Below are 11,970 nucleotides of genomic sequence, written 5' to 3'. Positions count from 1 at the left end.
TGTTTTAAATGAATAAATGAATAAATGTAATGCATTTACCCGGCGTATTGTAGGCCTAGTCATTCAAGCGTAAATGAGCTTTTTTTCCCTTCGCAGAAGATTTGATCCGTGAGTTTTCAACTAAGGGTTTAGATTATATGTCGGCCTAGCCTGTGCATATACGTGCTTTTCCCGTTTGTAAAATGCATGTAGAGTAAATGTCAGTGAAGGACACATTTTGCTGTTCTAGATAAGTGGTTCTCGGCCCCTGTGTGTTCTGGGGTTTTGTTCCAACCATAACCGCAATCTCAGAATTTGTAAAAATATGTTCTTTTTCTTTCTTTTTTTTTTTGGTGCTTTTTGTTTGTATAGAGATTATTTACCCACTTATGGGACATTATGTCTGAAATAGCAGTGCATGTCATGGGGGATAAACGTCCCATGTTCACATTGTGCTTATTAAGTACTGGTGAATCAATAGGCTCATAATTTTAGGAGCCTATTGATTCACCTCAGTCTTTAATATGATAAATTAAATTACATGATACCTGATTTTATGCAAGTGTTTGCAGTATGGCACGGTGTGCATATGCTACTTTTATTATTCGTGGAATGCATATACATTTCTGACATAATGTGGCTTAAATGTAAAAGAATCCCCTGTAAACATGAAAAGCACCTAATTTAGAAAAAACAACAGCTTGTTAAGATTCTGGGATGCAACCGTGGTTCGATGGAAAACCAGCATACGGGACTGAGGTTGGAAACCACTGCTGCAGATTGTGTTTATACACAAAATGTATTTCATTTTCTCGAAATGCAAAACGTTGCCAAAACAAGTTAGACTCCCGTGCGGCCAGACGCATGGCCACCTAGCTGACTGATGAGGTGTATACATCATAGCCCATACCCAAAAAATACATTTTCAAAATGTTCAGGTTTCAAAAAAAGAAATGTTTGATTCATTTAAAATAATCCAACCTGGCACATTAATGTCTGGCTGGACAAGTATTGAAGCATTTCTATTTGTCGAGATGGATAGGATGTATGTATGAGTATTGTTTTACGTCCGTTGTTTCGGGCTCTTTGAACTCGGACTAAAGTCTTCCGCGAGCCAATATCAGAGTCCAGCGCCCTCACGTGGAACGGGAAAGCAGAAATCTATACACATGCACACACTTTCTCATTGCACTCTCTCTCTCAAATGCATGAATCGTATGAGTTACCCTACGTCTAGTTCCTTCTGGATTACTCAGTGAAAGCTGTATTCGAACCGAATAACGGTGATAAATACCTCCTATTGTCTGCCAAATGCCTGTAATGTAATGTAATGTCTATTGTTAGTAATAATAGCGGTGCAACAGGGAATGGTAACGAGGGCAGCAACAACAGTATTTGTTCCGCTGATTTAATTAATCAGTAACTCTGTATTTCCGACTTCCACTTCAGAAAGCTCTGAAAATTAACTCTAGTCTGTTCAACTGTTTTTTTCGCTCGGGAATCTCATTGCGCCAGATGTGCATCAAGAAACATTAACTTTGACAGCGTCTTGTTTGTATTCTCCCCTTATTATCCAAATTAAAGATCTACTAGCGTTGTGCAAGATGACGGGGAAACTGTTCAGCACTAATCCTCCAGGAGATTACTAAACACTGAAGTCCGAAGTCTAAAAATGCAAAGTCGTGCACTGAGTAATAGCCTACGCGAATATTCTATATTTGCATGCATGCATTTAAATACGCACACGCGCACGCACACAACTTTGAGCAATCCGAGAATCAGCCTCGTCTCTGGAAACAGAGAGCCCGCGCTGAACGTGAAAGAACTGTTTATCTTCGGATTTTTCCTCCGTGTGCTTTACATGCGGCTCCGGTGTTCCAGGGTGCTCAGATCCTGACGCAAAAGCCAGCCGAGCACCTGTTACTTTCCCCCCCACCACCACTTCTCGCGCTCCGGGGCGCTGCGTACCCGTGACGCGCCGTGGAGGAGTGGTCACAGTTCTGCTTAAATATCCAGCCCGCTGCGCAGTCGGACTCAGAACGGCCACAGTGCTAAAGCAGCAGCGGGAGATCTCGGGATACTCAGTTGAATAAAAAAAGTAGAAGGTCGACTCTCGTCTACCTCTCTCGCTCGTATATTTCAACGCGTTCTACACATCCCCAAATCAAAGCAACTATTTTCCAAAATGATTAAGAAAATGACGCCCTCTGAGAATGAGTTTGACATACCGGCTAAAAACTGCTACAGGATGGTAATTCTGGGTTCCACAAAAGTTGGCAAAACGGCTATCGTGTCCCGGTTTCTCACCGGCCGGTTCGAGGACCAGTACACGCCGACCATTGAAGAATTTCACAGGAAATTCTACAGCATCAGGGGGGAAGTTTACCAACTAGACCTGCTGGACACGTCCGGAAACCATCCCTTCCCCGCAATGAGAAGGCTGTCCATACTCACAGGTAAGCGTCTTTTCTTCTTTTTTTGCCAAAATCGAAAAAGAAAACTACATGCAGTTTTACGGTCTTTGCTCCTGATAGACAAGCAACGAACACAACCATTTGCCACTTTTTCCTAAGTTGTGCACAGTTGTTGCTTTTTAAACCACCCTGAGGTTTGCTGCAAAAATCGATGCAAAGGTTTCATTTTCTGAAACAGTCTTTTTAATAAAACACTGTTTTCCTTCTCCGCAGGCGACGTCTTTATACTGGTGTTCAGTCTGGACAACAGGGAGTCTTTTCGGGAAGTACAACGCCTGAAGCAACAGATCTTCGAGACCAAATCCTGCCTGAAAAACAAGACTAAAGAGAACGTAGACGTCCCCCTGGTGATCTGCGGGAACAAGGGCGATCGAGAGTTCTACAGGGAGATCCAGAGGGAGGAGATCGAACAGCTGGTCGCCGGGGACCAGCAGTGTGCCTACTTCGAGATCTCGGCCAAGAGGAACACTAACGTGGACAAAATGTTTCAGGCTCTCTTCACCATGGCCAAGCTGCCGCACGAGATGAGCCCGGACCTGCACCGCAAGGTCTCGGTGCAGTACTGCGACATGCTTCACAGCAGAAAGTCAATCAAAAACAAGAAATTCAAAGACAGTGACGCGTATGGGATCGTGGCGCCCTTCGCCCGACGACCCAGCGTGCACAGCGACTTGATGTACATAAAAGAGAAGGCGATTGGCGGCGGTCAGGGGAAGGACAAAGAGCGGTGTGTCATCAGCTAGAACCGAACCAGGACTCGGCAGTGCACGAGAACCTCCTATTCAGACCGCCGAAGCCGTGCTGGCGTAGACTTGATGCCTGATGCGCGAGAGGTTGTTCCCGCTTCCCGTGGCGCGAAAGCGAAAACCGGGAGAACTGGGATGCCGAAAGACGCCGTGCGTTTTACAAGTGGCTAAACTCTCCGGCATGAATCGTGAGACGCCTCGCCAAACTGTTGCGCGCGTGATACCAGACTTTAATCGAGAATGTATTATTCTGTGGGGTCCAGACCGCTAGAAATGTGATGTGGCTTAAAGAAATCAACTGACACTCTTTCCAACATGGTGTAAAATGTGTTCTTAAAAAATCTTTATCTGCCTTTGCTGACAAGTGAAACTCCATGGGTGGAGTGCAATGTCCGGAATACTACTGTTTACATTTTGTGATAGGCTATGTATATATATATTTTATAACACTGAACTTGAATGTTTGTTGCAACCTGAACAAATCTCATCGTGAATGTATATTTATTATGTCAACGTTGACCTTTTCTAAAATAAAAAATGTAAAAATAAAAATCTGTTGCATCATTTTGTACTTCATCTCACTGTAAATGAAATACCGATACTCTGTTATGTCCGCTCTCGGCAGGGCTAAACTCAAATACCTGGTTATCCGTTTTAAAAGGCAAGTTCAGAACTTGTCTTGCTTACTCACGTTGAAACGCGCAGCTAGTTTAAGCGAAATAATCATTTTCTCAAGGCACATTTGCCAGGATGAGCAGAGGATGCTGGGCGTTTGAGGTCTGAGACGTGACGGACTACGGAAAAACGCACTTGCACACGCGCATGCACGCATATATACAGTACCTACACTGCAGTAAAAGAGACCATATGCGGTTACATGTTTATAACCGCAAGGAACATTCGAAATACACTTCGCAAACGGAACCATCATACTTCAGATTGCCAGAATTAAATGAGTGATATCTGTATTGTAGTTTGCAGAGGCAGCAACGCGCACCAATCAAATAGTAAACCTTCAGCAGTGTTCAAACAGCAAACGTGATTGAAAGAATCGCTCGTGCGCCGTTGTCAGTCAAATCGGATTATTTAAATTCTGTGTACTGGTCGAGCCTCCTAATGTATTTGAAAATATATTTTTAATGCTAGTACACACGCGTAAAGGTTCGTGCACAGCTTACAGTACGTTATAACTTCAAAGGCATTAAGCGCGCATCACAAACCGTATCTCTGACGGTTCTATAGGTTGTTCTGGTGGAAATGCGAGTCGGAAAATCTCAATGTGAATTTCACCGTAATATACAGGATAGCCGAGAAGGAAACGCATCCAGGGTTATATAACTGGAGTGCGCATCAAAGTTACACCGATGCTTTAACATAATGGAAGAGTAACTCCAGAACAATCGCCAATGCGCCTGACCAGTATATACTGATCCATTTTATATAGTGACCTCAGGCATCGAAGATAGCCTCTGGTAAAACTGGTTAAGCTTTAGCTACTTTATTAGTTTGCATTGTACGATAAATACATCATTAGAAAGATACAAAAAGGGCCCTTACCAAAAAAAAAAAAAAAAAAAGAGGGAAACTTTTCTCATGTAAATCTCGTAGAAAAGGGCTGGTTTATCCACATGACCCGACCGGCTTGTGCCTCAGGGGCAGCGAAGAAACAGATAAAGAAAACAGTACCATATTTGTTCGCGTAAAACAGTAAATCCTCTAAGAGCGCTTTTTCTTTTTTCTTCTTCTTCATCCAGCACTTGGAAAGAGACACTGGTGAAGCACATCAGCAGGTCTGCAGCTGGACCACATGCACGGTTGGTGGAGGGGGGCAGATGGGGGGGGGGGGGTCCACAGTGACTCTTGGGTAACTGTCCAGAGACAACACTCAATTCGTGCTTCTCAATGTCCACTCGCCAATGGGGGGGGGGGGGGGGGGAGTTTGGTTGAACCATGAGGTTCCCTCTTTTCACTGTAAAGCACTCTGTGATAATAAAAACAGCACTACATGAACACAACCCATTTCTGTAGTTCACATATCTACACCCCAGGTCCTGAATTAACCCTTTAAAGTGTGAGTTCACATGTATGAGAGTAGAATGTTCTCAACCGAACATTCTTATTCTTATCACAATTACTACTGGTCACTGAAAGCAATGGAGTTCTAGAACACTGACTCACTGAATAAAACATTCCAAAAAAAAAAAAACTACTCTTCAAAAGGGTTAACTCGCCTGGTCTGGTTAACTGGGTCTGAACTGGTTTAAGTTGAGAACAAAAACAACCAGCAGTGCTCTCCAGAAGCAGGTCTGCAAGGCTTATCTTTGTCCATCTTGAGACGTGTGTATCTAGGTCACGTCTGTCTATGGCAGTGGTGCCCAGCCCTGTTCCTGAGGATCTACCATCCCGTTGGTTCTCACTCCAATCCTAACAAAGCACATCTCATTCGACAGCTGGAGATCTCATCAAACTGCTAAGTCGTAGAATACGCTGTGCCAAATTAGGGTTGGAGTGGAAAACCTACAGGACAGTAGATCTCCAGAAACAGGGTTGGGCAACCCTGCTCCAGCTGTTGAATGAGGGCGTGCTACAGGACAGTTGGTCTCCAGACACACCGGTCTAGGGCGAGTCCGTCCAGGGGTGGTGCCACCTGGGGTGTGTCCGTCAGGCGTGTGTCCGCTCACAGCCAGGCATGGGAGCAACCGCCGCCCGCACAGTGTCCCCGCGTGGCTCTACGCCTTGGGGATGTCGAACATGCACAGGCTCTTGTACTTCTGCAGCAGCTGGTTCTTGGTGCGGACCTGTTCCCGTAGCAACCGCAGCCGCCTCTGCTGCTCCTCCGGGCTGAGGTCGATGCCGGGCATCCCGGCGATCTGCTCCCGCGCCTCCTGGATCTTGGTCTTCAGCTTGCTCAGCTCCTGGTGCACCTCCTGGTTGTCCTTGTCCATGCTGGGGGGAGAAGAACGGAGGCAGGCAGACAGCCAACCAGCCAACCAGACAGACAGACAGACAGACAGACAGACAGTTAGCATTCAGCAGGCGCCATTATCCACAGCGACTGAACACAGTTTGCAGTTTTTTCCTGCTGTCCATTACAAAACGGGTTGTTTCGATCCTGGATGCCGATTGGCTGAGACCGCGTTCTACAGTGATTGTAAAACCGACACAGTAACAATTGGAAACAGTATCACTCAAAAAAGCGCACAAACCACCAATTACAAATATTATATAAGAGAAATAAATACTGTGTCATTAATTGTTTCTACATGTTATAACGGTTTTATAACAACAATACGGCACAGGAGGCCGTGCTGTATCGTGGATATCGTCATGGCTACAGAGGTCTGCTGGCTCTCTGCAATGCGTCATGCCCAACTACTCCCCAGCAGCCGTGAGTGTATTCCCCATACGGCACGGCCTCGAGTGCCGTGATGCACAGTCAATACAGATGGATATTTCACTGCAGCTGTACAGGTTTAATTCCTTGCCCAAGGGTACAACAGCAGTACCCCCCCCTCCTTCCCGAAAATCAAACCACCAAACTTACACTCACCGCGATATGATACAATTTCGCCTGAGGCAACGGCTTGATATTTGGCAATATCACAAATTTTGTGACGATATGGTCCAAAACAATCCAACAGAGTAATAAACGAACAATACATATGATCCGGCTAACACAATCCTGTTAGCCTACATCGTGCAGAGACAACCAAAATGACGTTGACAGTGCAAAAACTTACTGACCTTACCCCCTCGAGATTCAAACCTGCAAGCTTGGGAGTCACAAGCCTAGCTCCCTAAACCATTATACGATTACATCACAGCCATTACATCACACTCGTTTTAGCAGACTCTTATTCAGAGGCACTGACGTTTGTTGGGAGACACCTGAGTGCATTCAAGCTGATTAATATGAGTAATGGCACCAGACCTGGCTAACAACCTGGGGAGATTCGGCCGCAACGACGTGGACTGTACGCAGCAAGGGGTAACCAAGCAACGACGTGGACTGTACGCAGCAAGGGGTAACCGAGCAACGATGTGGACTGTACGCAACAAGGGGTAACTAAGCAACGACGTGGCCTGTACGCAGCAAGGTGTGACCAAGCAACGACGTGGACTGTATGCAAGAAATGCAAACTGCGCCATATAGACGTCAAAATCTCAGCACGTCACTGGCCTGTAAATCCTGAGTAAACACTGCCATTCAAATTCGTGCATAATATCAAGTTCAAGAGCATCTCATTTAGGCATAGCCAGCCTCAATAACAAGCACCCTCTGTTTCTAGTTTCTGCGCAAGGAACACACGTTTCCTTGCGCGCATCCCATTGGCCAAAACGCCTCTGGCTGGCTCTGATTGGACTTTGTAACCAGGAAGCGGTAAAGGGACAAGTCTGAAGTGTAACTTTCAGCCAATCGTTGACCTCGATGCATGTGCTTGTTATTGAGGCCGGCGTACGCCTAAATGAGACGCTCTTGAACTTAATATTATGTGCAAATTAGAATGGCTTGTAATACAGTAATTTTAGATAAAATAAACGGTGTAGTGATTTTCAAAATGGTGAATTACCTATACCTAGAAACTTTCAAGTCTCGTACAGTGTTTTTCCACACCGTTTCAACATGAATGGCCGTGAATGACGTCTGTCTGGACAAAACGTGAACAAACACGATATCTCAAAAATAAAGCAATTTTGGGAAAAACGAGGTCGAGGTTTATGTAAACTATGTGGCCGATGTTGACAATGACATGTAGTAACACTGGTATGGTCCTTTAAGTGTTTCAACCACCAAAAATGCAGAGTTAAATTTTTAAAAATGCAAACAATACACAAGGTTACTTGTCATCATTAATTAAACAATGTTTTTAATGGATTAGGCCTAAGTTAGTGTCTATGTTTGAGCTCCCACCCCTCCCCCCACCGCTGCACCCCTGCTAATTCTGCCAAGTGTGCCTATCGCTACAACTAATTCAAACTGTTCCTGCAACAGCTCATCGCCTTCTGAACTGTTCTGCGTCTCTTCTGGAGCCTATCGGTGCTGATTTTACCCATCTTGCGCCCAACGTCACTGCCAAGGCCATTTATAAAACGATAAGACACTCGTTCCTGTGGGACTCCACTTTCCACAACAACCTGCTCAGATGTTGTCCATTTTATAACTTTTCGTTTTTTTTGTTTTCGTTTTTATTCGGTAGCGTTCTGCGTTGAATCTGCGTTGGAGATAGCTCCTTTTAATTCCTGTAGGTTTTAGTCAGGTGAAAAACTTGTCATAAGGTCTACTAAAGAAAGATAAAAACGCACTCATCCCTTGGCCAGTACGAGAGGGAAAAAAACGCATTACGTAGAGATGGGTCAAAACTCAACAGCAGAGTGCGTAAGGCGCTGATTTTGTAACCCGAACATCCCAGCTTACGAACCTCAACGGTCATTTTGAGCAAGGTGGTACCTCTGTTGCGTCACTAGCTAACGTTTCGAAATCGGACAGCACGTCAAGTGAAACCAACTTATCTCACTGTGCGTGCAGCGAAAACTAGCCTGAACAGGCAACTAACATTAACTGGGCGGTTGAGTTCTCGTTTGTGCGCTCTAACCCTTTTGTAATCGTGCGTTTCATTAAAATCAGGCTCTACTGTTCGACTGAATCAGCCTGAAATGCTTTCTCGCACCCGTTCAGCTGCGACCCGTGCGCTTTTATTCATGGCAGCATAGTAGCTAAACGACCAGCAATCACAAGCCGGAAAAAAACATCCACGAGGGTCTCATAAACATGATTTGTGAAGTTCGATCACAAAAGCACTTAGTCTGTGGTGTAATGTAGGCAACGACAGAAACCATCCAGTTCACCAAACAATAAGTTCCAGACAAACCACGGTCGCTTTAGCCAAAGACAGCGAACTAGCTTCGGTACCACCATTTCGTGTTAGCGCTAGCATCATGCTCAGATTAGTAGCAAACCCTTAATACAACACATGGGGATGAATAAAAAAGTATTAAGTGTTTCTTAAAACGAGCGCAATTTAACGCATCCGTCCAGCGAACTCTTTTACACAGTGTGGGCAACATCATATAACTGTTATACAGCTGTGTCCGGGTCCGCTGTGTTCTCAATACCGTTCGCAATCGAACGCTTAACAAATAAAGTGTTGATTTGCTATGAAACACATCAAGCAGCGACACGTTTTACGAGAGGTTTTGCTGCCACTTTACCATTTAATTATGTCGTGGACCAGTGGAAGTAAAGAACAGTCTTCATCCTCAGGCTCTTGCTTCACCGTAACCGTCGCCATGATTTTGTTTTTTGTTCTGAATGGCGCGCACACATTACATCATCAATATGCGTCACTTTATGACGTCGACTAGGTGTCAGGACTTTCACACGGTGTTTGTAATGTTATTAATATAAAGACGCAAATGCGAAACAATAAAAGCTATTACTGTTGTGTAAATTATAGAATAGCTTTTTAGAAAAAAAAATTGTATTATAAAAAAAGGAAATTCTTCATATCGTTTGATAATGCTTGATAAAAATCCCCATTAATTCTCATAAGAAGAGATATTCAGCATTTGTTTACTTTGGACTGGTTCCAAATTTGTATGCCAATTTAGATTTACATTTGAAAATAAGAGACAGAGTGCACGCGTGTCTGCCCAGACCTGTGCATATGGAGCATGTCTGCATGTTGGGGGGTATGCATAGGTGCACGTGCACACATCAGAGGGGACTTGACATTTCATTGGTCTCGCAGATAAATCAGACCTTTCACGTTTCGCTGCGCACGTGGCTCCGGGTCTATGACATTCACGCGGCTGCACCCTTTAAACCGCCGCCCAACTGAAACATCATCAACTGATGCTTTTTTTGTTGCTTGGACTGCTCAACAGAGCAGTTAAGCTTCTTTTCACATCCAAATTCATTTATTTACCTATCCATCCATTATCTATACCCGTCAACAAATACACAAAGAAGAATAAAAAAATGAATGAATTAATTAATTAACAAAGGTAGCACTGTCGCCTCACAGCAAGAAGGTCGTGCGTTCAAATCTGGCCAGGGCCTTTCTGTGTGGAATTCGCATGATCTCCTTGTGTCTGTGTGCGTTTCGTCCGGGTGCTCCGGTTTCCTCCCACAGTCCAAAGACATGCAGACAGGCTAATTGGAGACTCTAAATGTGTGAGTGAATGGTGTGTGTGCCCTGCGATAGATTGATGGCCTGTCAAGGGTGTATTCCTCCCTCTCGCCCAAAGCACGATGAGAGGGGCTCCAGCACCCCCTGCGACCCTGCCCAGGATAAGCGGGTATAGATAATGGATGGACCCTGCCCAGGATAAGCGGGTATAGATAATGGATGGACCCTGCCCAGGATAAGCGGGTATAGATAATGGATGGATAAATAACTAAATAAATAAATTTAAATGTGAAAATAAGTTCAAATAACTGCTCTGTTGAGCAGTCCAAGGAATAAAGCATTAAAGCGCACTAACATCGCAGAAAGCATGCGTGGGGTAAGCTTTTTAAATACAGAGAGCTTTGTTTCTTAAATCATTGTCAGAATTGTTGCACAGTTTTTTTAAATGTATATTTTTATAAAACTGACCAAGTAATTGACTTTTAACCTGCTGTTTTTCAATACGTATAAACATCCTTGATTCTTTGTTCTCTTTTCTCGATGTCATCCCTCTCTCCTGTTTGTGTTGGTTAGCAACGCTGCCCTCATTGGTCAGAGGCTCGGTATGGTTTGTTTAGCTTCCCCCAGACGAACAAATGGCAGCCCATAACATTCCGATTGCGTTGTTTGTGTGAACTACAAACCAGCTGGGGTTTCCCGGGCATCTCGATGACTCGCAGCAGGGAATGATGATGACATCATACAGGGGAATAGTGAGCTTCACTCTGCCTGTCCTGGGAATCACTGACAGCGAGCTCTGGAGGCATCAATGTCCGTGGGGACGGAAATCCGCTTTGGACGCTTCTTCCACAAAAGAATGTCGTGCAGCTGCTTTCAAACTCTCCTAAGTTGTTTAGTTTAGTCTCACTTACTGTATTTTGTTTAGTTAAGCAGGGTAGTGCTTGGGAATGAACATATTCCGAAAGTTGGCGGCTGTGACGGATTCAGCAGTGCGGGACATTCCTGTGGTCCCTTGGCGGGTGTACACTTACATGCATATACAGTGAAAGAAAAATGACTAAGCATAAAATGACGTCATACAGCGGAACATCAGATGCGGGCTGGTGGTAAGTGGCTAATGTCAAGTGTGTCAGTGTTTTGACATCAACAACGGCGATAATGGTTATCATATTTTTAAAAAAAAACAAACATTTGCTCAGGAGGTAGAGCGGTCCTCTGGCAGCTGGAAGGTTGTTGGTTCGATCCCCTGCCTTCTGGGTGCATCAAAGTGTCCTTGACCCCATAACCCTCAGTTGCTCTCGATGAGCTGGTTGACATGCCTGGTGAATAGGTGAATGTTGCAGGAAGATGCGCTGACATACGTGCAGTCCATTTACCATGTTCCAGGTTTGGGGGGGGGGGGGGGGGGTTTGCAGCCAAGAAGCAGTGAGTGGCATATTTAAAGCAAAGGCGCACGTGTTAGTTGTTGGTTTGCAATCCGAACGCATCCGGAACATGCCGCATTTGGTGCTGCTCTGTCTTCCTTTAGAAACCGCTCTGTGTCGTTCCGCTCCTCCTGAACACGGCCCTGAGTTGCTCAACACATGCACACTTATTCAGCCTCACTCCCCCCCCCCCACCCCAAACACATGGTGGATAAGC

At 44.9% G+C, this 11,970-nt stretch overlaps 2 protein-coding genes across 2 annotated transcripts; one reads left to right on the top strand and one right to left on the bottom strand.

Moving 5' to 3' along the window:
* The first annotated feature begins 1,997 nt into the window (after window positions 1-1,997).
* Window positions 1,998-3,751, top strand: LOC118221939 (dexamethasone-induced Ras-related protein 1-like). The gene is made up of 2 exons (XM_035407390.1): window positions 1,998-2,435; window positions 2,667-3,751. Exons 1-2 carry the CDS (start codon window positions 2,165-2,167, stop codon window positions 3,194-3,196), a joined length of 801 nt encoding a protein of 266 aa, XP_035263281.1. The 5' UTR covers window positions 1,998-2,164; the 3' UTR covers window positions 3,197-3,751.
* Window positions 3,752-4,672: 921 nt separating this feature from the next.
* Window positions 4,673-9,545, bottom strand: med9 (mediator complex subunit 9). Its single transcript, XM_035407391.1, has 2 exons — window positions 9,410-9,545; window positions 4,673-6,145 (listed from the first exon to the last, which is right to left on the bottom strand). Exons 1-2 carry the CDS (start codon window positions 9,487-9,489, stop codon window positions 5,929-5,931), a joined length of 297 nt encoding a protein of 98 aa, XP_035263282.1. The 5' UTR covers window positions 9,490-9,545; the 3' UTR covers window positions 4,673-5,928.
* Window positions 9,546-11,970: the final 2,425 nt, after the last annotated feature.

This window comes from Anguilla anguilla, chromosome 2 (assembly GCF_013347855.1).
Source record: "Anguilla anguilla isolate fAngAng1 chromosome 2, fAngAng1.pri, whole genome shotgun sequence".
In the NCBI taxonomy this organism is placed as follows: Eukaryota; Metazoa; Chordata; class Actinopteri; order Anguilliformes; family Anguillidae; genus Anguilla; species Anguilla anguilla.
This window is presented reverse-complemented; position numbering and strand designations above follow the sequence as displayed.

Coding starts and splice junctions, on each gene's coding strand:
- med9 (XM_035407391.1), bottom strand. CDS start 9,489: ATGGCGACGGTTACGGTGAAGCAAGAGCCTGAGGATGAAGACTGTTCT. Junction 6,146..9,409: donor GTCCACGACATAATTAAATG/GTAAAGTGGCAG, acceptor TTCTCCCCCCAG/CATGGACAAGGACAACCAGG.
- LOC118221939 (XM_035407390.1), top strand. CDS start 2,165: ATGATTAAGAAAATGACGCCCTCTGAGAATGAGTTTGACATACCGGCT. Junction 2,436..2,666: donor AAGGCTGTCCATACTCACAG/GTAAGCGTCTTT, acceptor CCTTCTCCGCAG/GCGACGTCTTTATACTGGTG.